Here is a 24,928-nt window from a genome sequence, read left to right on the forward strand (position 1 = left end):
TAGTTAGCTGAGATGATGCCGTGTGTGTTGAGAATTGAACAGGTGTGATTGAACAGGTGTGATTGCACAGGTGTGCAACTGAACAGGTGTGTGGAGCAGTGTATGAGGGAGTAGTGGTGATTGCGTGTTGTGTTGACCAAATGGTCCAGGAAGAGGAGGAGGGTGCAGGTGGCACCAGGTATGATTGCACAGGTGTGCAACGACAGGTGAATGGAGGACAGGTGTATGGAATAAATGGTATGGAGTATTGGAATGGATGGTCGTGGAGTGAGTATGGTGGAAATTGTGGAGTGGAGTGGATGGTGCGAAGGTGTGAATGGGGGAAGAGTGGACCCCCATCACGGATACCCGGGGCGGGTAGTGTAAGTGTTAGGTAGAGGGTACAGGTAAATTGTGGTTGGATATTGGCATCTGTGGTGCGGGTGAAAGAATGGTCTTTGGATGGGTGCATTAGTGTTGTGGAAATGGCTGGGCGTGTAGCCTGTTAGTGTGTGTAGTTGGTTTGGGCACTCCACCACTGTGAGGATGTCGGCCAGGTGAGGCCGCAGGTGGGCTCTGGGAGCCGGTAGTTGTGGATGGGGCCCGAGGATCCGGAGGACGGACCCGGGTAGCCCAGTGCCAGAGGGCACCAAGGGGTGACAGAGCCAGGAGAGGGCCTTCCCCAGTTAGTTAGGTTAGGGTGAGGAGCTAGGTAAGCTCGGGTGGCAACTGCAGTGGTGGAGGTGTGCAGGTGGGTAGACCTGCTGGGAGAGCTACACGTCGCAGCCCAGAAATTGTGCGAGGGCACCGGGAGATGAATCGGGGGAGTGAGACCCCAAATTGAGAAGCACCACAGTTTGGTCAATGGGAATTTGGTTTTTAGAACCAATAGTGTAAGTGGCCAATGGATTGGCAGGGAAAGACCCCGGGTAGTGTAAAGTGTGTTAAAATCATTTAGAGGATAGTTAGGATGAAGGATCTCCTCGCACCATCTGCATCCACTCACCTGAGGTGACAGGTACTCCGCACCATGCCATGTTTAATTATTTTTACTGTGCAAATGTTTGGATTGTGAGACGCATCATGACGTGGGTGTGAAATTGTGCGTAATTCCATCTCTCCCTCCTTATGAGGATTGATGACGAATTGGGTGATGGCAAATTTTGAAGTAGAGGGATTGTGGCGACGAATTTGGTATAGGGGAAATATGGGGAAGACGTGACAGTAGTGACGAATTTGTAAATGTGTAGATTTTTGTACATATGGGGTAAGGGCAAGGGTAGGGTAGGTGACAGGGGGGTGACGTACGGTAGGGACGAGCTTTCTCACTTCGCCCTCCGTATGCATTTCGCCTTGCATTGCCTTATTGATGTGTACCCTTGTGACCTTACCCCTCGCTCAATTGTCTTTTACCCCTTTTGTCTCCCACATGACCTGTGCGCCACTGGGTGCCGAGGGGAGCGTGCGTGGGTCGGCCATTGTGCGCCCGAAATTCCCAGAACCAGCTGTCTGCATCGATGCACCACATTATGGACCACATGTCTGTGGCCGAGCACCACTTATGGACCCCATGGGTTGGGGCATGGCCCCTCTGCTGGAACCGGCCATGAGGGCCCGAAATCTTGCTGGCGGACCTTGGCCACAGGGCACCGATGCCCCACAGGTGAACCACACTAGTCGGCCCTGTGGGCCATAAATAAAATCAAATAAAAAGGACACATGGGGCACACTTTATTGCAAATAGGCCGCCAGTAAGAAAAGCAAAGAAAATGACAACAACTGGAAGAGATAATAATAGCCAGCAGAGGGAGCCGAAGAGCAAGAGATCACCTGCAGGGTTAGGGGTTGTTGATTTATTTTTATTCATGAACAGTGATGACTGTGCACCGATTGGTGCTTGAGGGTGCTTTGGTGCGTTTTTGGGTGCTTTAATGGTGCATTGATGCAGAGCAGACTGTCTCCCCCCCAGAAAGAACAATCACAGGTCCTGGGTTAGTCTTGTAAATAAAAGTAGCGTCAATTGTAAATAATGCTTCCCACCGTCAGTGTATAGTTTGAAGACCATTCCGCGATTCGGTTAACTGTGGGCGTAAGTCTGTTAGGCAGGGTGCAATGGAGCAGCGGGACACATTTATTTATGTTTTAAAAACTGTCGCACTCAGGGTCAGGTTAAAAGTAGAGGGAACTACACCTACGTGTCACACTAAAAATAAAAGTTGTAGGCCCGGGACGTGCCTAAGAGGAGGAGGGTGCAGTGTTGCGGAGATGAGGACTGTATATTTTTTGATTGTGTGCTGTACTATTATTATTATTGTTTATTCTGCGCCCCCCTACCTCCGGAGCTGTGTAAAGGTGAAAGGGCATCCCATAATTAGTCCACAAGCATACACATCAGCCAAATAATAGAATACCCCTGTTGATAGTTATCTCTTATTCTGTGTTTTAGGGTAAGGCTGTGTCTCCCATTAATTGAAGTACTCCATTGCACCAGTGAAAGAGAATAGATCCCCTTTCCTTCCCATCCCCAAAATCTCCATTCCCTTTTACATCCCCTCTGGTCATTGCCGAGCCTCGATTGCCAAATTACCTCCCCTCCAATAACCGCCATTGACCACAAGCGCTCGGGTCGGAGAAGAAAGGCGTGCCCGCCCGTCGTCATCAAGGGCGGAGCCAGAGGGTCGCATGACCAACCAGGGCCGAGGTGAGCACCCCGATGGGCGTGTCCTAAAGGCCGGCGGCTTAATCGCCGGAGGCGTTATAAAGGCGCGCACGCAGGAAGTGAAGAGTGAGTCGGTTGCCAGTAGAGGGTCCGTGAAGAGTTAGTCAGTGGAGAGTTGGTCGCCAAGAGAGTCGTGAGGAGTCAGGCAGTGGAGTCGGTGGTCAGTTGGTTGTGTTGGTTGCGGTGAGGAGTCGGTGGTAAAGAGTGAGTGGACCAAGAACGAGTGGAGGGTTTGGACCAGACGAGTCGGACAAGGCCTGGCAAAGCACGCGACGTACACAGCAGCCAAAACAGCAGCGTGGGGCCTGGCCTGAACGGCGGCTGCTAAACGCGCCGGTTGTGCTGCGGGACCCCCTTGGACCTCCCTCTCCCTCCAGCCATCCACCTCCTGCCTTTCCACCCTTCTTGTGTACATGAGTTTGTTTTGTTTGTTCTGTCCCTGGGTTAATTAAGTCTGTATAAGCTAGTATTTACACTGTGTCACCTGCGTCTTATGTGTTGTAAATAAACTTGGTTGCTCCTTTTTGCTTGTGTGTGTACAATAAACCCAATTACTCTTCTGTCCGTCTTCTCGTTTTATTCCTTTTCCTCTTTGCATTCGTCGTTTTTGTCTTTTCCCTCATTGAGCAGCTGCGGTGCGATACGGCCAAAGTTCTGGGTGAATCGGGTGAGTCAGGGATCCTGTAACGGTCGCGGTAATACACCACCGCTCGGTCAATATAACATCTGTCCGCGACCCGTAACAATATGTATATATATATATATATATATATATGTATATATATATATATATATATATATATGTATATATATATATATATATATATGTATATATATATATATATATATGTATATATATATATATATATATGTATATATATATATATATATATGTATATATATATATATATGTATATATATATATATATATATGTATATATATATATATATATATGTATATATATATATATATATATATGTATATATATATATATATATATGTATATATATATATATATATATGTATATGTATATATATATGTATATATATATATATGTATATGTATATATATATGTATATATATATATATATATATGTATATATATATATATATATATATATATATATATATGTATGCGGTCCGCATACCTTTGGTCATGTAGTGTAGAAATATATATATATATAGAGTATATATATATATATATATATATATATATATATATATATATATAAGAGCAGTCCAAAAACCCTGGGAACATTTTGAAGAACAATACCTGCAACAAACAACTAAGTTTATTATTGTTCTTTGGTGCAAAACAAAACATGATTACTCGTAAATGGATGTGACCGCTTCAACACGCACAGGCATCACGTGATACGCAACAGGGTGAGGTGCATCACATGATATTGATCAGGGTGAGCCTCCCTCACTGTGCTGCACGCGTTTCTCTTTGCATTAGTTCAGTTCATTGTGAATTAGATGCCCTAATATGATGGAGGATGTCGTGAGACAGAAAATTTGCGCTGTACGCTTGTATTCTGTTTCTGGAAATTCGGCTGAAGTTCACAGACAACTTGTCAAAGAATGTGGCGCCGACGCAATTAACAGAAGAACCATCGGCAGAGTAAACAGGCAGTTTGATGAAACCGGCAGCATTCTTCCAAAACAGTCACCAGGTACGCCTCGTACTGTTCGAACTGAGGAAAGCAGAGTGGTCATTCAACAACTCAGCAGTAATACACCATTATCAACTCGGCGTTTATCAAACGTCACTAACATAAACCGATCATCAATTCGAAGAATAATAAAATACCTTAATGCGAAACCATCCATACCCAGATTAATTCACCAACTATCTGAGGATGATTTTGACAGGTGCGTTGAGGCATGTGAGACATTGCTTGGGTTAATGCATATGGACAATGATTTGCAGAACAGGCTGTTGTGGTCAGATGAATCCAAGTTTACTTTATCTGGTTCTGTGAATCGTCATAACAGCGTGATATGGGCAGGAGACGACCCACGATTTACTGTTGAGCACAACATCCAGTATCAAGCTGGTGTGTCCGTCTGCGCAGGCATTTCTTCTGGAGGCATTGTTGGACCAATATGTTTCGAAGAAAATGTGAATGCTGCAAATTACCTTCTAATGTTGGAGCAGCATGTATTTGCACTCAAAGATGGCCAAATGTGGTTCATGCATGATGGTGCACCTGCTCATTATGCTACCAGTGTACGCCAGGCCCTTGATTTGAACTTTACAGACAAATGGATTGGCCGTCGTGGTCCGGTTGAATGGCCGCGGTTTTGTGATTTAACAACACCTTGTGATTTCTTCCTTTGGGGTTTCCTCAAGCACAAAGTGTATGTGAGGAATCCTACGACCCTTAGAGACTTGAAACAATTCATCCATAATGAGACTGCTGCCTTAATGACTGAAACATGCAGAACTGTGTGTCGGAGTTTCAGAGTGCAGTTTTAACATTTGAACGGATCTGTTTTATGTATATGAGACTGATTAGACTGTTTAACGAGTAATCATGTTTTGCTTTGCACCAAAAAACAAAAATTAACTTGGTTGTTTGTAGCATGTATCGTTCTTCAAAATTTGCCCGGGGTTTCTGTTTTCTCTGTATATATATCACTATTTGGCCAGCCTCAAAGCAGAAAGGCCCAATTAACAAATATAAAGACTGAAAGCATCTGAAAATGCAAAGCCCATCCACGTCCGTTTGTATTCAGACATCTTCTTCAATGAGCTCAAAATGAACGAAAACAGTTTTTAAACAAATACAAAATGAAAATTTATGATTTTATGCAGCCTTGACATTTCAGCTTTAGATCTAAAAATGTAATCTGCTTCTAGCGTTTGATTAGTGAACCAACTCTGTGACCCAATATGCAAATCTTACTATAATTCACCAAATGTCCATCTGTCCGTTTGAAGGTACCGCAAAAACGGCTCAATCGATCGCAACGATATTTTGGGAGGGTATTCCTGGGACCCCTGGGAGTAAAATAAGCTATATTGTTTTTCCAAATTTTCCAGTTTTTCCAAACACGATGGACTAATATTCACCGATATGAACAGTGATGTGGCTTTTTGTTGAAATTCTACAAATACTGTTTATTCTACGTACCAGTGGAGAGTAGATCGACTCCTGACGAACTCTTCCTATATAAACATGCGGCTCCGAAGTAACATGGCAGCGTGTGCAAAGCGACTGAGAAACAGGTGTCGCGGCTGCTTCCGTGTTACAGATTCGGCGCGCACTCTTCACACATAAACGTGCGACTGAGAAAAACGTGTAGCGGCCGCTTCCGTTTTGCAGAATTCAATCTTTTTTCAAAATGGGCGCCATGTACTGTTTAGATTTTGATGATTTGCGTGTGATGTGATTCAACAGATGTTTATATGAATCGTTTAAAATAAAAAAAGCCTTCAATTTCTGATATTTTGCCTTATCATTTGGGCTTCCCAATTTAAGCCCCACCCATAGGGTGGGTACCGTTGCTAGTTCTTAAAATTTCAGGTCAATCGAATGAAAATTGATGATTTTATTTGACGCTGACCTTTGACCTTTTGACCAAATTATTAATTTGTCTTCTCCATATTCTCATAATAAAGCTTTGTTGAAAATTTGATGACAAAACTCAAATGGTAAAAAAAAAGTAACGGCCCGGACAGACACACGCACAGAAGTGATTGCAAAACCACTGTGCAGCAGGAGACGGGCTAAAAATATGAATTGCCACGTCAACCTATAACCCGACCTAGTTTCAACATTGTTACGGCAATGGCATTTGATTCCGTTTCCAGGCAACCCTTACACAAATTCTTCATTTTAACCGTTTTTTATGTTTTTTAAAATCAATTGCCGGGATGTGTTCTGTTGTTCCACTCTCTCTCTCATTTCCTCTGATGTTACAAAATGACCTTTATTGTTAGATATCCGCCGGTTACCTGGAATCTCCACTTCTGCAATGTCCTCTTACCACTATACCTGATATGGTTGGCCCACTTTGTGCTTACGTAATACACAACGATTACGAATTCTTACGTTTCTCGTTAGGCCTTCAGTATGTTATTTGGGGCAAGCCGTGTTCTTCTAATTTTTTTTTTCTCGCTTCCTTTTTCGTCTTTCGGGATAATAAGGGAAATGTTTCAAATTACATATGCAGTTCCTCAAATCCTTAATGGAAGACGATGACGTCACTCTACATGAGAGAGACAGAGATCAAAATGCTATAAATGTGTGACATGAAATGACAAGGTCAAATCAAGCTTGACATAATTATGGAAATACATTTGGAAAAGAAGATGATAGGATATAGCAGGGAAGTGAGGATGGGAAAAGGGAGAAGATGCCTTTGGGAAGGAGGTGAGATGGTGTCAAAAATTCCATCATTTTGTGTATGTAATAAACAGATAGTCGCCAATGTGATAATACAAATATCAACGTCAATGTGAAAGCGTTGTGGTTGCAATTAGAGTCAGTTTGGCATTTCTTTTCTCGGCACATATAGCTCGTGATGGTTTAATCCCATAACTGTGTTTTCTTCATTGTATATTGATGTCTCCTTCACCACCAAAGGTGGCCAGGGGTCCTGTTTTCACCACCGTCTGTTTGTTTGTCTGTGAGCAGGATATCTCAAAAAGTTATGGATTCATTCGGAACAAAATTTGGAACACAGCTTGGGTGTGTGACAAGGACGAATTGATTAGATGTTGGTGAAGATCCAAATCCGAATCTGGATCCAAGAGTTTTTTTTTGTTTTGATTCTTCACCATTGAGAGATTATAGGGCCAAAACGATATAGAACAGGATATCTCAAAAGGTTGTGGGTAGATTATGACAAAACTAGGTGGGTGAGTTGGTCAGGTAACATGAACGAGCTGATTCGATTTTGGGATCTGGCCTATCAGTGGGATACAAAACGTAAACTGTTCAGCTTGGTGGAGGTACCTGCTCCACCGAGTGTCCTTATAGTTCTGCATATGATGTCTGTACAATCTCCTCCATGAGCCTTCTACACATAATGGGGCTGATGTCAGCAGCAATGATGGATTCCATGACTTTGCTTGTAATTGTAAATCATCTTACCGGTCTGCAGTTGACAGGATCTGTTTTTGCACCCTTGTGGAGGAGAGTGATGTTTGCTGACTCCCAGACAGACAGGAGGCGGCCATTAGGACAAGCTGAATACAGTAGACAGACAAACATCAGAGAAGTAAGAGCAGTATTAATGAATTCACTGTTTCCGAAAGAAAACAACAACCAAATGTGAAATAACAAGATTGACCGCACTGTGGTCACAACCTGTGACAAAATCCGGTAACGGGATGATTGGGAAACACACGTTGAATGCGCTATTGAAAATTTAACTTGACTTCTCTTATCCATGTCACCCTCACCACGGTTATATCAGAACGAGCTGATTCGTCACATGGTCACATATTGTTTAACCCCAATATGGCACTGTTCAAAAATTACGTAACGCTATTTTTTTGTAGTTTGAGTAACGTAACGCTTGATTACCGTGCATTATGACAGGTTTGATTAAACCTCACTATTATTCGACATATTAGATCATATATTAGATTTTTGGTGTCATCGAAAAAATAACACTCGATCCAAGCAAAGCCAAAGGAAAACTGACGCAACAAACTCGGGTATTGTATAATCAACAGAGGCCTACGCCTACAGGTCTACCGTCTAATGTATTTGTGCACCAGAAAACCAAGATCGTGGCCATATCATTTCATCTCGTTGCTATGGTGGGAGGAGTCAAGCGACAGATGTGGGTGTGGTCCGGCAGCTGGCCAACCAATGGGTGCAGAGTTGAAATATCGACCCCAACAACCGAAACGCCAAGCTCTTTAGCCAGCTGTCTTAGGGTTTGGAATGTTCACCTTTGGAAGAAATGAAATTTGACACAGGTGACCTTTGATAGGTACCAATTAAATCCTGATATGGGACATACATTTTAGGATTCGTTAACACCCCCTAATTAACATAAATCCAAAATGGCCACCGTCGATCGAGGCTAAAACCCAATATGGTCATATCTCAAGTAATAATAGGCCGATTCTGTTGATTTTGTTGTACATTATGATCGTTTTGGGTATGCCCGATCAAAATTGTAGAGGTCTTCATCATCCAAGGTCAAAAGATAAAGGTCAAGGTCAAAAGTTTTTACCCTGGAATAGCTATAGTTTACCAATAAAACTGACCTTGGAGCTATTTATCTTGTTAGATGTATTGCATGAGATCAGATCATGCTACACTAAAAGAAATGCCTCCTTTTGTCTCCATGATGTCAAGGTCAAGTCCAGAAGGTCAAGGTATTGACCTCTAAGTGCAGCACAATCCGTATATTGTTAATAAAGTTCAAACCGATCGTGTCAGAATCATGAATGTCGAGTCTATCAACATCAGCATTCAATGGCGCACCTTTTGAGATCAACCACAAGTTTATTCAAGGTCATGCAACCCGAAATGACAGAAAATAGCATCAGGAACTAGCTTCTTTTTTTCTTCTTTTTACCATAGGAAGCCCACTATTGAATTGGAGGTGGGCAAAGTCAATCATATCTATAGCTAGAACAATCATATCAGGCGTGGAGCAACATATTAGATACGACATGACTCAATTAAGCGGGTAGTATGGTGTTCGTCGGGAGTTGGTGTCGGAGGACCAGGGCAACCACAACAGCTTCCTCCACATTTGCATCTGGCTGTGCACACAAGGCCCTTCTTGTAGCAGGAGCACCTTCCTGTAGCAGGAGCTTGTAGTGCATCCGCAACTGACCAGCTCTTTTAGGGCATTCGCTGCTCGAGGGAGGGGAGTCCAGAAAGGCACCCAACCAGACTTAGACTCAACACACCCCCAGGAGCCTGGGCTCAGCAAGACTTGTTCGGCCACGAGAGATTGCTCCCCCCACGTATCCAGCTTGATAGGTCACTCCTTGACATGCTCCATCAGGGCTCCATAGTTGGTGGCAGGTACTGTTACGCCCTGCCCAAACCCCGGTCACGGTGTAGCTCCGAGCCCCGAGAGGAGTCATGGCAGAAAGATGTGTTATTCTGTATGTCAAAGATCAATGGTGAAACCTCACCAATTGTTACCAACAAACAAGCATTGTATTAAGATCACACAAGAATAACAGTACAACAACAATAGTAATCAATTGTACAACCAATATATATTTCCTACGATGGTACCATCAGGTTCGTACAATATAACACTGTGCTCCAAGTCAGCGAAAAGAAGAACATTCCCAATGTCTCTATTCCGGCATCAAGCCAAAGTCGATCTGCTCCAGTAATCGTCAGAACGATGTCCAATCGAGACCAGAATCCCATTCGGATGACAGTCACAGTCCCGCTGCCAAAGCTGCGCAAAGGTGCCCTCAAGGCGACTGGGAAATCACACCCTCAGGTATGGACGTTCCACGGCTCCAAATCGGCGAACCGCAGATTTCCCACTCAAAAGCCACGTTACACACGCACACCAGATTAACGTCTGAATGTGGTGAAAATGGTTGAAGCGAAGTGAAAAACCTTGAGCGATGCGCAAAGCACGCGAGTCAAAATGGCCGACGGCCCGTTCTCGTGGCGTAACGGCACTCCGATGATTCTCGTCGGAATCAACCACAAAACCTGTCACGCAGGTTTATCTGTCACAGCGATAACAACTCTGTCGCAGGAATGCCTTTCCCGGGAAACCCAAAGTTCACTCGTGACCCTCGTTCGCCAATCGTTCGCTCCAGACCTCGAAGCAGCTCCGCTTCTTGTCCGACTCACTCGCTCCGCCTTCTCTTCCTCCTCTTCCTCTTCTTCCTCTTCGTTGTCGTCCGGTTCCGGTTTCATTTAAAACATTAACTTTTTTTACCTTTTGAAAATAGTAATCTCTATTTCCCCCAAAGGACAACAATAATAGTACATGGAATCAAAAATGTTTACAGTGGATGAAAACCACAACAACGGAAGTGACGAATCCGTAACAGCACTCAAACATGTGAGATGACTGAGCGAATATCTGCTGGCGTGCTTGGTTGACTTCCGTCAGAGGGCAGGACACATAGTAAGACGACAAAACTCTCAATGACTGATATCCTCTGAAGACATTGTGAGAGGCCTTTCCATCAGGTGGCATAATGCGGTTGTGAGCTCTGGCCTTGTGCTCCACTTTCCATACGCCAATTTCTTCCATGAGAGTAGAGAGATAGTGCTTCCTGGCTCTCCTGAGGGTAGACACACACTTGTTCCAAGCTTGGTGGAAGGAACTGAGATTACCTTCAGTTGGATTTGCCTTCCATGAGGTGAAGGCAAGTTGATTTAGGGCAACTGCCTCACCACAAGATTCCGTGTACCATGGACTGGAGGAAGGGTATGACAACTGAAGACGAGATGGGATAAATCTGTGCATGAGAGAGAGAGCGATTTACTTTGGAAGAATTCCCAGGATGAGTTGATGTCAGAGGCAGTAAAGATGGGAGACCAGTCCAGATGATTGATGGCTGCTTGAAGACCGTGCCAGTTGGCCTGAGTGAAATGCCAGACTCGTCGGCGCTGAGGCGGCTCTCTGAGAATGGCCAGAGATGTCCGCTTTAACAAGGAAATGATCAGATGAACCGATTGGAGCAGAAGAGCAGCAGAAAATCAAAAACCTATGACCGTGACCTTGACCTTTACTCGAGACCTTGACCTTGGATGATGATGAAAACCTCTACAATTAATCGGGCATACCCAAAACTATTATAATATATAACAACGTATCAGAATCGGCATATTATTAGTTGAGATATGACCATATTGGGTTTTAGCCTATAATCGATGGCGGCCATTTTGAATTTATGTTAATTAGGGGGTGTTAACGAATCTCAAAATGTGTGTCCTATATCAGGATTTGATTAGTACCATATCAAAGATCACCTGTGCCAAATTTGATGATTTCTTCCAAAGGTGAACATAACGCCCTGACACTCGCTCCAAATGGAGGGAGATCTGCGACGCGTCGCAGGTAATATTTTAATTCCCGAAGTTCGCACAGGAAGAACATCGTGAAAGGTTGCTACACCAAAGAGTGCGAAATCACGGAGAGATAAAGCAGCCGAACTCGATGACCTCTTGGTGGTGCTTCAGTGATTGTACTCACCTGGTCGTACGTGGGCTGACGTCGCGATTCTCAGGTAAAATAAAGTATCAAACGCTTAATGGGTTATACATTATATCTCATATTTAATCACTGTTAAAAAATAAATTGTCTAACATATTTTTCTTCATTTTCAATCTTCACGCTCAATCAACCCCCTCATACTTTACACTTTCCCGCCATAATCAGTGGGTGCTGTATAAGAGTTGCCGCGTTCAGTGCGTTGGTTTCTAGTCACAATGTAATGATTTTGAATAAAATGAAGACGCTAAAAGTTGTTCAAAATATATATTGAAGCGATAAAAGACACGTTTTGTTGTAGTCACACCGCCGCACTTTGCATCGATGATCGAGTTCAATAAAACCATAATGGAGACTAACGCGGGAAAGTTGACCGTTGTCCTGAGGTATTTACGACAGAGTAGAATGTATCCTTAGCAGTATTTGTGTCCAAAGTCGAGGCAACTTGTCGGCCTATCGGTGATTTTCTCCGCTTGCGTGTTCTGAGCCACGCCAGTGAGGCTGTGACGTCATCAGGTGTTGAACACCAAAAGGCTACGTGCGGCAATGCGTCATCGAACCCGACAACTCGGGACAAGACCAGGATAATTGGGGCTCTTCGTCCTCGGGTGGACATTAAGCCGAGTGTCCCGTCTGCTAGCAAGGTCCCAACAGCGTCTTTCGCGAAGAGTGAGTGAGTTGCGGTCGGCACCCTGAATACGTGCAATTGGCGCCGTTAAAGAAGAAGAAGAAGCTCGAGTAGAATCTTCCTCTTCAACGGGCACACTTATTCCCACGTTCTTGCGGGTTGGCCGGGGGGAGTTTTGGCCCAAGTCTTTCACGAACCGGCTGGCCAGGCTTGACGTTCGACTAAAGTTAGGGCAGGAATTTACAATCATAGATGGGATTCAAACTTAAAAGTTGTAGAACCCTGCATAATACTCCATGAAACAAGCACTCAGACCGGGAAACTATAAGTTAGAACTTCTGCTGCAATAAATATATGGCATTATACCTGGATTAGGATTGTGGATTTGTAAAAGGGGAATGGAGATGAATTTCTGTGATTTGAGGTGGAATATTAAATAAATGGGAAGTCCATATATATATATATATATACAAAGCAGAAACAGCAGAAGGAGAGTGAGATAGAGTGGGAGGAGCAATAGTACAAAAGGTGTTTGCATGGCAACAGGAAGTGGCTTTTTCCAGTTAAAAGGTTTTACAAGGAAGAATCAAGAAGTAGAGGCTAAGTGAAGCTTGCGCGCTTCTTGATGGAGGGTTTTCTTTTCCTTGTTGCCCTCCCAGCGAGAAGATGGAAGACATGAAGGTAAAAAAGGGAGTTCCACGCTACTTTACCCATGTGAGATTGTTGTCTCTGCTTCTCCTGTTTGTAACCTCCATCCCACACCAGCACACAGGTATACATACCTATGTGCACGGTGCGTGCTTCAGCTTGCTGATTACAGTTGCTCATTGTGTGCTGCCTTCCCATCCTATTTGCTTATCCATCTTGGATGTTTTGCCAAATGACAAGTAAAATATCGTAAATAAAACTTTGTAGTTAAGAAGATCCACATTGGTTCTGAAGTTTGAAATCCGCAGGTGTGCCTCTTGCCCTTCAGGTTCCAGAGAGAGATTGGTTTACGCTACAAATCGACGTGGACGGGTACCGCACCGCAGAGGCGATTCCTGTTGCGAGCCACAAGCACATCCGGTGAGGACAACTTTGCTGGACATACACAACTCGCATAGTCATGGATCTCAAGTAGAGAAATAAAGTTCATCCCGTGTGAACAAATGTGTCCACCTGCGAATGGTGCGCGGCATATGATGCGGTGCTTCGTGACATGTCGGCAGGTAAAGCCACAACGATGTCTCTGGGCCGACGTACGGAGCGGATTTATACGTAAGCCATAAGTTATAAAGTAAAAGGAAGACATTTCAACCAAGACTTGTCTTGCAACCGTGGAAGATTCAAGGTGAGATTCAAGGTAGTGATTTTGCTGTTTTGACGTGTCACTTGTCACTACATGTTGTCAGCAGTTGGTAAGTGACAACATGCTCCATAAGTTGATACTTCAAACCAAAACCACAAGCTCCCAAGGAAAATGTCTCAACTGGTGCCTGATTCCGTGAATCACCCATTTACAGTGGAAGGAAATGTATATTTAGGAAATGTACATTTAGGAAATGTACATTTATATATATATATATATATATATATATATATATATATATATATATATATATATATATATATATATATATATATATATATATATATATATATATTGTTGTGGATATGAGGATTGTATTTTTTTTATTGTGTGTTTTATTAATATTGCTTGATTCTGGACCCTCCTGCCTCCAGTGTTGTGTAAAGGTCAAAGGGCGTCCCATAATTAGTCCATAAAGCATACACGTCAGCCAATCATAGATTTCCCCCTGGTTGATAGTTATATCTTTATTATGTGTATTAGGGTAAGGCCTTGTCTTCCATTAAGATGACACTCCATTGCACCAAGTGAAATAGAGTAGATTCCTTTCACTTTCCCCTTTCATCATTGCCAAGCCTCGATTGCCAATTACATCCCCTCCAAAACCACCATTGAACATGTGCTCGGGTCGGGAAAGAAGGGCGTGCCCGCCCGTCGTCATCAAGGGCGGAGCCAGAGGGTCGCGCGACCAACCAGGGCCGAGGTGAGCACACCGATGGGCGTGTCCTGAAGGCCGGCGGCTTGATCGCCGGAGGCGCTATAAAAAGCGCGCGCGCGCAAGGTACTGCAAGAGGATATCCAGGGAAGCACAAAGCCTGCTATTCGTCGCCTTGCTCGCCAAAGTTGGACCAAGAGAGAAAGGGTTGTTGGACAGGGAGACGTGCGTTGTTGTTGAGTTGAGGGGTTGGACCAGACGAGTCAGACGAGTCCTGGCAAAGCACGCGACGTCCCCACAGCGGCACGAGCAGACGAGTCCTGAAAAGAGCACGCGACGTCCAAACAGTGGCAGCTTCAGCAGCAACAGCGGCAGCCACAGCAGCAACACAGCAACTTGGGGCCTTGATGGCAGTTTTGAGCGGAGCCGCGAAGGAACGGCGGCTGCCAAACGCGCCGATCGAGCTGCAGCATCCTTGGACCTTCCTTTCCCTCCAGCCATCCACCTCCTGCCTTTCCATCCTTCCTGTGTACGTGAGTTTGTTTTGTTTGTTCTGTCCCTGGGTTAATTAAGTTTGTATAAGCTAGCGTTGCACTGTGTCTAATATCTTCTGTATATTATTTTCTTATCTTTCCTTCTCCTTGGTTTTTTTGAGCCTGTAAATAGCAAATAAATTATATTCGTATTTCCAACCTTTTTGTCTGCTTCTTCTTCACATCCGTGTCGCCTTAGTCTTTTCCCTATTGAATATCTGTGGCGCGATCCGGCCAACGTTCGGGAATCGGGTTAGTCGGGGTAACTGTACGGCCGCGGGGCCATCCGCTCGGCAAACACAACATCTTATCCGCGGTCCGTAACTATATATATATATATATATATATATATATATATATATATATATATATATATATATATATATATATATATATATATATATATATATATATATATATATATATATATACTAATGCAGAAGAGAAAAGTTCATTCTCAAAAAAAGTTTCTGCTGTGAAATGTGGCATATAAGAGGCACGTATCTACTAAACACTGTACATCGAGGGTTTTTTTTTTTGTATACAAGATCGAGGCTCGTGAAAGAGCTAACATTAATCACAAAAAGACAAACTGACAAATAAAACATAAGATCGGGAGACAAGATGGGGGGAGAGAGAGAAGCACACAAGTACAACATTTGAGAGCAGGGACATCGGGAGATCTGTGGGAGGGAGAGGGCTTGGGGGGAGGAGGCGTGGGAAGGGGAGAGGTATAAAACACATGGACACTGCTAGGACTTCAAGGAAAGAAGTCGGTATTTCAAAAAAGTGGATCTGGGGTGAATTAACGGGGGTAGAAAAGATCAAGGTTTTGGATGGGGGAAGACAAGAGGTTTTTTTTTTTTTTTTTGTATACAAGATCGAGGCTCGTGAAAGAGCTAACATTAATCACACAAAAAAAAAATCAAACGGACACATAAAACATATAATAAGGGGAGCGGTAGACAAGATGGGGAGAGATGGGGAAGCACACAAACACAACATTTGAGAGCAGGGACATCGGGAGATCTGTGGGAGGGAGAGGGCTTGGGGCGAGGAAGCGTGGGAAGGCGGGAGTGGGGGTGGGAGAGGTATAAAAGACATGGACACTGCAAGGACTTCAAGGAAAGAAGTCGGTATTTCAAAAACAGTGGACCTGGGGAGAATTAGCGGGGGTAGAAAAGATCAAGGTTATGGATGGGGGAAGACGAGAGATGGTGGTGAACAGCTGTTTTAAAGACCTGGAGGGAGGAGTGGGATTGAAGAGAGTGAGGGACTTTGTTGCAGAGGCGGGAGAAAAGGGGAATGAAAGAGTGAAGGTGAGCAGAGAGTCTTGATTTTGGCAGTTTAACCATAAGAGGGTTGCTGGCCGATAGGTTGCAGGATAGAGGAATGGGTGAATTGAGAAAAGGAAGGAGATTGAGAGGGAATAAATATGGGGGAGGGGGGGTGGGGATGAGGAACGTGTGGTTGAGACCATACTCATGATAAAGTGTCAGGGTTGTCTTGACAGGTCGTGGATTCCCAGTGGCTACAATTACACCTGGACAGGTCAACACTCAGTCGCAGGGTTTAGAAAACTCTGCTGAGCAGCCATGTGAATGGGATCCAGGACAGGGAGTGACGGTACCGTTGAAGGCTTTATACCCACTCAGCCACCGAGCTGCTGCACCAGGGAAGCGCTGTTTATATACAACCCGGTGGGGATTGGGGAGGAGGGGGGGGGGGGGGGTGTGTGGGAATGACATCAATTGGTCTACACAAGTCTGTAGATCGCATCTATAACTTACAGTTGATCTGTAAATTTATGCTAGACCCACAGGATGTTTGGGTAATGACAATGAATACAATAGTTTAGCACAAAAAAGGTCCTGCCATTGTAAGATTGACATTATAACATTCCAATTCCTCTGTGCGTTAATCCCTCCCTCGAATCCACGTGCCAATTGACTGGAAATCTCGGCCTGAACATTTTGTCAAGTGTGAATCATGCACAGTAGTTGAGGCCTTCGTGTTCGGGAAATGCGGCGGATAAGGCTAAAGTGTCATCCTCACCAGGAACTATAAACCGAATCGTATGACGTAGGAAATATTATTTCGTTAATACCGTTGGGTGAAGGTCGATGTTTTCCCTTTCTTCGTGAAAGCTTTATTTGGTAACAATTATCTCTGACCTTCTCACCAATTTCACGTTCACACATTTTTTTTTTCAGGGACGTTCTCAATCAGGTGTTGTGCCGGAAGCACCTGAACATGGAACAGTTGGAGGTTTTCCTTGATGGTTCCTCCACCCCACTCCCACTGGACTTTGATTGCTTTCTACTACGAGGTCAGCGTGCGGTAGTGCGAGGTGAGCAACACCTGGATCTGGTGGACGACGAGTATGTACGTGACGGTCCATTAAGAGAATGATTTGTTCCTGTCGCACCAACTGTGAATGAAATATGATGAATGAATGAAATGAATGAAATTCACACCAACTGCGATCGGCCAATATCTTTTAAACCGGTATTTGGTGTTCACATGGTATTGGTACTTTGTCATTTCTATTCAAACTCGTCATTTGCTACTGATAATTCAGCATTAAATCATGATTTTATATTCAGTCGAAGCATAACATTTGGCCTTCTGTCCTTGTTAACCGTCCAGTTCAGTTCCTCACATACTAAACCCTCCGGCGTCCGTCGTCTGTCGTCCGTTAACTTTTCGACGTTAACACTCCAGCGTCCACAAATACCAACCGATTCTGATCAAACTTGACATGCAGCATCCTTATCCCCAAGGACCAGGTTGGTATTACATTTACAGCCCGATCCGTTGAAAAATGGCGGACTTAGGCGACCATTTTGTTTTTGGTCATGAAAACGACGTTAACACTCGAGCGTCCACAAATATCAACCGATTTTGATAAAACTTAGAATGTTTAACCCTTACCACACAAGGTAGGTTGCTATTGCATTCCAACCCAATCCGTCACAAAATGGCCGCAATAGGCCGTCATATTGTTTTCAGCTCCGAAACGACGTTAAGACTTTAACGTCCACAAATATTTATGGGTTTTGATCAAACTTGGTGTGTGTGAGACTCTTACCACACAAGGTAGGTTAGTATCGCATGTCAACCCGATCTGTCACAAAATGGCCGCCGTAGGCCGCCATATTGTTTTCAGCTCCGAAACGACGTTAAGACTTTAACGTCCACAAATATTTATGGGTTTTGATCAAACTTGGTGTGTGAGACTCTTACCACACAAGGTAGGTTGCTATCGCATGTCAACCCGATCTGTCACAAAATGGCCGCCGTAGGCCGCCATATTGTTTTCAGCTCCGAAACGACGTTAAGACTTTAACGTCCACAAATATTTAGGGATTTTGATCAAACTTGGTGTGTGAGACTCTTACCACACAAGGTAGGTTGCTATCGCATGTCAACCCGATCTGTCACAAAATGGCCGCCGTAGGCCGCCATATTGTTTTCAGCTCCGAAACGACGTTAAGACTTTAACGTCCACAAATATTTATGGGTTTTGATCAAACTTGGTGTGTGAGACTCTTACCACACAAGGTAGGTTGCTATCGCATGTCAACCCGATCTGTCACAAAATGGCCGCCGTAGGCCGCCATATTGTTTTCAGCTCCGAAACGACGTTAAGACTTTAACGTCCACAAATATTTAGGGATTTTGATCAAACTTGGTGTGTGAGACTCTTACCACACAAGGTAGGTTGCTATCGCATGTCAACCCGATCTGTCACAAAATGGCCGCCGTAGGCCGCCATATTGTTTTCAGCTCCAAAACGACGTTAAGACTTTAACGTCCACAAATATTTAGGGATTTTGATCAAACTTGGTGTGTGAGACTTACCACACAAGGTAGGTTGCTATCCTAAGTCAAATCTAGTACAGACAACTGACCTACTTTAAAGTTGTCCAGTCAGTTCAGTTGAGTTCTGCTTCCCTGGAAGCTCTAGTTTTCTATAAAATAGCCACCATCCATTGGTTTTGGGCTGACAGGATGGCTTAGAGGTACACACACTCACCTCTAAGCTTTCCAGCCTGGGTTTGAATCCCGACCCAGCTATAAACTGTCATCCCGGTGTTTCACAGGCAGGGCGATTCATCAAAATGAGTGCCGTCCCTCGGATGGACGCCAAATGGACGTCCCGTCTGTCAGCATTAGTTGGTGGACATTAAAGTAAAGATTCCACAGTATTCTTGGCGTAGAGTAGGCAAACTATCGCCGGCACCCTGGCCAAATTCCGGCACCCTGGGTACGGGGGGAGGGGAACGGGGGGAGGGGAGGCGAGGTGAGGGGGAGGGGAACGGGGGAGGGGAACGAGGGGAGGGGAGGGGAGGAGAGGGGGAGGGGGACGCAGGACACTTCCTCTTCCTCTTGGACTCGACTAACTGAGGAGGAAGAGGTCCATAGTGAAGTCCTTTGGAATAATCTGCAGGATGTTTTATTATTACAGAGCTCTTGTGCTGTTGGTTATTATTGACACACCCTTTACACTGTGTGAGATATTGTGCTTTTTAATCACAATAACATTGATTATCCATGACATTTACCTGCAGAAGTAGCATATGGTGCTTCAACTGTCAAGTAGTCAGTTTCAGATTTTAATTAGAGACTTTTATTAATGATATTTGCCTTTACCGATCAAGTTTACCCTCGCCAGAGGAGAGGGTATTGCATTGGAGTCCGTTTGTTTGTTTGTTTGTTTCTTTGTTTGTTTGTTTGTTTGTCCGCACAGAATAAATATGATTTTCTCTGCAACCGTTGGTCCGATTGACAGGAAATTTTCACCATAGGTGCAACTCCACCTGTAGAATTTTTTATGATAATTATGACGTCATAGGTCACGTGGTTCGGCCGCCATCTTGGAAAAATCGAAAAAATTTGCACCTCTATATCTCGGAAAGCACTGAATAGAAAAAATTGAGACATGGCTCATTGTAAAGAACTCTCCATGGGGAATAAAATACGTTAATGATGATGTCATAGGTGCCTCCGTTATGATGTCATAATTCGACAAGTACAAAACTTCATCCGATTAAGATGAAATTTCTTGAACATAATCCAGGAATAAATTAGTATAGGAAAAAACTAATGATGACGTCATCGGTCACGTGGTTCGGCCACCATATTTGTTTTAACACAAAAGCCTTAAAAACCACTGAAAATACATCCTGGCGAGGGTTTGCAATCTCTGATTGCTCTTTTTCTTGTTGTGTCCTGCAGCGAAGGCATGGGGACAGAGCAGATCAAAACGTACAAGAAAGATCGGGACATTGCCTTTGCTCCGTTTCCTGAAGACGCAAAGCCTCAACAACTCAAATCGGTCCAGCAGCGCTTGCATCTCCCTTCAGTCTAACTCTTCTCAGCTACCTCTGCAGGAAGACGCGGGGTTAAACGTATCAAAAGAGGGGGACCACTGCAGTGTGAGTCATTCAAATGACTCCAGAGGGCAGAACGAGGTGATACCTGATGAAGACGGCAGAGTGATATCAGACCTGAGTGAAATGCAGCAACTGGTATGTTACACTGTTACAGGTTTGATTGGCATTTGTGTACAAGTTAGACAATGTGTATGAAACATAAGCTCAAACTCTCCAGCTACGCAACTGATATCACCTTACAAAGCCATTGGTCGGTAATTCGTCATGAGAAAGGTGAAGGAAAATGACACTGGCTTTCTTGCAGAAGAGATTTTGTAACTGTGAAATTTTTCGTTCACTTTATTGATTTGGTTATTGAAGTAATTTGCAAAATAAAATGTTTTTACCCAGTACAAGCAAAGCAAAAAGTGTGATTAAGCTATTGGTTCACTTGTGTCTGTCTGTCTGTCCTTCTGTCTGCAAACGCAAGTTTATGATCAAGGAACAAGTTAATTTAAATTGAAAGTGATATTTTTTAACAAGAATCAGAAAACGAACCTGAGTAGTACCTTGGCTCTGAATTTGTCACCATCGACGTGCACAGAAAGGTGAGATTTTGTCTGGTAGTGAAACAAAATTGAAACTGTTTTAAGGACTGTTTTAAGTCCTTAAGGACAAAACAAACAAACTGTTTTAAGGACAAAACAAAACTGTTTTAAGGACGTTATAAAGTACACAAAGCACAGGCACAAAGGACCAAATGCAAAGTGTCAGATAAGGTGGTGTAACAAATTTTAATAGACTCTGCATTGCATCAATGGTGGTAAACTTCCAGAATTGTTTTTTACGACCACCTTTAAAATCAATATTTTATTTCAACTGAATTATGACTTGAATACTGTAGAACACAAATCACCTTTTTGACACTTTCAAAACCATTCCGTTTCATAGCAGAACTCGGACATGTTAAATAAGGTGGTGTATAAGACTGCATCAACGGCGGTAAATTTCCAGAATTGTTTTTTTTCGACAACCTATAAAATTTTCATTTTATTTCAGCCGAATTATGACTTGAACACTGTAGAACACAAATCACCTTTTGACACTTTCAAAACACTGCTGTTTAGCAGTACTCGGACATGTTAAATAATGTGGTGTATAAGACTGCATCAATGGCGGTAAACTTCCAGAATTGTTTTTTTTTACAACCTTTAAATTTTATAATAATTCTATTTCAACCGAATTATGACTTGAACACTGTAGAACACAAATCACCTTTTTGACACTTTCAAAACACTGTTTAGCAGTACTCGGACATGTTAAATAAGGTGGTGTATAAGACTCTGCATCAATGGCGGTAAACTTCCAGAATTGCTTTTTTTCTACAACCTTTAAAATCTTTATTTTATTTCAATTGAATTGTATACTTCAACACTGCAGAACACAGATCACCTTTTTAGCACTTTCAAAACCCTTCCATTTGCTAGTACTGGGACAAAATATTATGGATTTTACGTCATCACGACGAATCAAATCTGTTGCTTGTAGACCCCGCCCATGTCCTTATCTCTCAAGACAGTGCAGGGTAATGTGTTCTATGAAATCTCTGGTCTTTTTAAATTAGAGCAGAGGACTGCAGTGGTCAGGGAAAGCCACAGGTGAAGAGTTTGAACTCTTAAAGCCCCAGCTGGAGAGTTACATTGATTGCACTGAAAACCTTCCAGCCATTGCTCAGATCACTACTATGATTTGTGATGGAGAATTATTCCTGAGAAGTAAAGGTGGACATCACCAGGTGGTACAACTTTTTATGAGGTGGGATCCAGAAGTTCAGGTTGCCACTTAGGATCCCATTCAATTCCCTTTGAACAAATATTAGTATCAGCTTCAAACATTTGTTCGGAACAGCCAGGGATATAAAAGGTGTACTAATTGAAAGATTATTATAATGTAATTAACTCGATATGGCCTTCAATGTGAGGCCCATTTTACTTCTCAAGGTAAAATTGTGATTTGCTCTTATCGAGTGGGTAACAATAATGCCCTCGGTGAAACCAAACAAACGAATTGAGAGGATACCTTTCATCTAATCTGAGTTTTTTGTCAAGACATGAAATCACAAACAAATTTGATTGAAAGGTCAACCCCAATAAGTATAAAATTTGTATCGATTTTTGTATCTGCATGGTGAATATAACATGTTTGTTCATTGCCTGTAAGACTGTAATATTGACTGGAAGATAATTGGTTACACGAGTTATCAAGCGACCACTATATTCGTCATGATTGTGCGTCTGTCTGTGTGTCTGTCTGTCCGCAACATAACTACCCGATGATATCATCCGATCTTGATGAAACTTGGGTGGGAGGTTGATATCATGATCTAGTTGTGTCCTGCCTAGAGTGGGCGTATTGCGCCCATTGTGGGCGGAACCACGCCCAAAAAAGATGTCTTTTTAGGGGGTAATCGATTTCAAGCGACATCTTCTCCGAGGGGTTTGGTGGAATCTGACAGGGGTTTCGGTATTTGGTTAGGCCAATGTCATGTGTCTAGCCCCACGGAGCTCGATTTTTCATTTTCGTCCCAAGGTCAAGGTCACAAGGTCACGAAATTTAGAAAAGTCGATTTTTGATGGTTTTATTACATTGCTCGCTTCCTGATAGGGTGAAATGCCGTACATGATCTTATATTATCACATACATCATGAAATACAAGTTTTCCAACAAATTTCAGAATCCTCGACCTTTGACCTTTGAAGTTCACAAAGGTCAAAGTTTCAAAGTTGTCGGAATCGAACCAAATTTTTGGTATTGTGTAGCTAACTAACCTCATAACTGATTATACATTATTTTCTATCTCATGTCAAGGTCAGTAACCTTCGTTTTGACATTTCAAGGTCACAAAGGTCAAATTTTCAAAGTTGTCGGAATCGAACCGAATTTTCGGTATTCTATAGCTAACTAGTCTCATAACAGATAATACATTCCTATTTATATATTTTCAATGTCGGTTTTGACCTTTGTCATTGAATACCGCTCGCTCGTGAACCATCGTCGTCTTCTGACTTGTTCATTATCACTTTCATAATCCAGCGGCAATACATTCCGAATGGCTAGGGTTTGTGTGTGCATGCATGTGTTTTTCCATGCATGTTTTACAATTCGGGCATCTTGTTTGGTATTGTTCATATATTATTACAAAACTGTCAGCTCAAACAACGGGATGCTGTCAGTTTCGATTTTTTTATTGCCAAATAGTCAATGCAGTGGATGAATAGGCACCGATTATCCTGCTAAGTTGTCCGTTGCATTTGCACTTGAGCGTGTACATGTGGGAAAAGGCAAGCAGCGAGCGAACGTGTAACCGTGTCGGCACATATCCAGTGTTGCCAGTGTGTGCCGTGGCCCGCACTGTGCGTGTGACTTGGCACGACGCTCAGCATCTGTCGATGCCACCACTGATGGCAGCACATCACTTTGATGTGCCAACCTTTCGAAGCAAATGTGGCTCCTGACCTTTCATGTTCCAGTGGAATAAGCAGGAGGGGCTACTGCACTCAGCAGGAAAACAACAGTGTCCACGCAGCTGCCTACTGCCTGCGATGTTACAGTCGGCTTATAGCTGGGGAGCTGGGTTTTTGCGCAGAGCATATTGCAACGGTAGTGCCACGCGTAGGGTTGGGGTGCTCGAGGGCAGCGGGCATTTTTAAAGGAGCGGTTTGCTACAAGGGCATCAAGGATGGAGAGAGAGACGGCATGCTTTGCAGGGGTAAGTCGAAGAATGGATCTGGTTGGATTCTTTTGACACTTTCATATGTAGCTCGAATTTGTTTGAGGCTTTAAACTGACTCCTGGCTGTGACGATCAATTAATTAATAAATAGTTGAAAACATCCTTTTGAACAATTCACAAGTGTGTGTTAATGTTAAACCAGAACTTAGGGACAAACCTAGGGGGTTTATATTCAATATATATACTGTATATACAAATATATATATATATATATATATATATCTATATATATATATATATATATATATATATATATATATATATATATATATATATATATATATATATATATATATATATATATATATATATATAGTATATATATATAGTATATATATATATAGTATATATATATATATTATATATATATATAGTATATATATATATAGTATATTGTCGCGATCCCGCCTGGTAAATGTATCCCAGCACGGAATACGGACGTAAATGTCCGGGCTTCAAGTAATCCACGGAGTGGACAAAAGAGACGTAATCAACACAATTGTGTTTTAATCGGCCTTCTAGGGGTAAGGCACGATGCTTTATTGGCTCGATCACAAAAACCCTGAAAGGTAACAAATGGAATAGGCTGCACAAGCCTGCAGGAACGGTCGGCCACAGACGCTCCCACGAGACGCAGGTAAGATCCTCGCGGCTCCAATCGACGAGCTCCGGGACTCCAAGGATACCAGGATGGAATACCACACAAGGCCG

At 43.1% G+C, this 24,928-nt stretch overlaps 1 protein-coding gene across 6 annotated transcripts in view; it reads left to right on the forward strand.

Moving 5' to 3' along the window:
- Positions 1–24,928, forward strand: part of LOC137424504 (pleckstrin homology domain-containing family G member 5) — a 143,020-nt gene that overhangs the window by 30,435 nt on the left and 87,657 nt on the right. For 2 of the 6 annotated variants that reach the window (XM_068112012.2, XM_068112016.2), the window contains 4 exons: positions 13,168–13,222; positions 13,485–13,576; positions 17,261–17,397; positions 20,289–20,581. In XM_068112012.2, coding sequence (XP_067968113.2) covers positions 13,168–13,222; positions 13,485–13,576; positions 17,261–17,397; positions 20,289–20,581 — 577 coding nt within the window. Of the gene's footprint in view, positions 1–12,374; positions 12,550–13,081; positions 13,223–13,484; positions 13,577–17,260; positions 17,398–20,288; positions 20,582–24,928 lie in introns of those variants that run through there. The other 4 variants (XM_068112015.2, XM_068112018.2, XM_068112013.2 and 1 more) reach the window with 4 other exon arrangements.

This window comes from Myxine glutinosa, chromosome 4 (genome assembly GCF_964187855.1).
Source record: "Myxine glutinosa chromosome 4, kmMyxGlut1.1, whole genome shotgun sequence".
NCBI lineage: Eukaryota > Metazoa > Chordata > Myxini > Myxiniformes > Myxinidae > Myxine > Myxine glutinosa.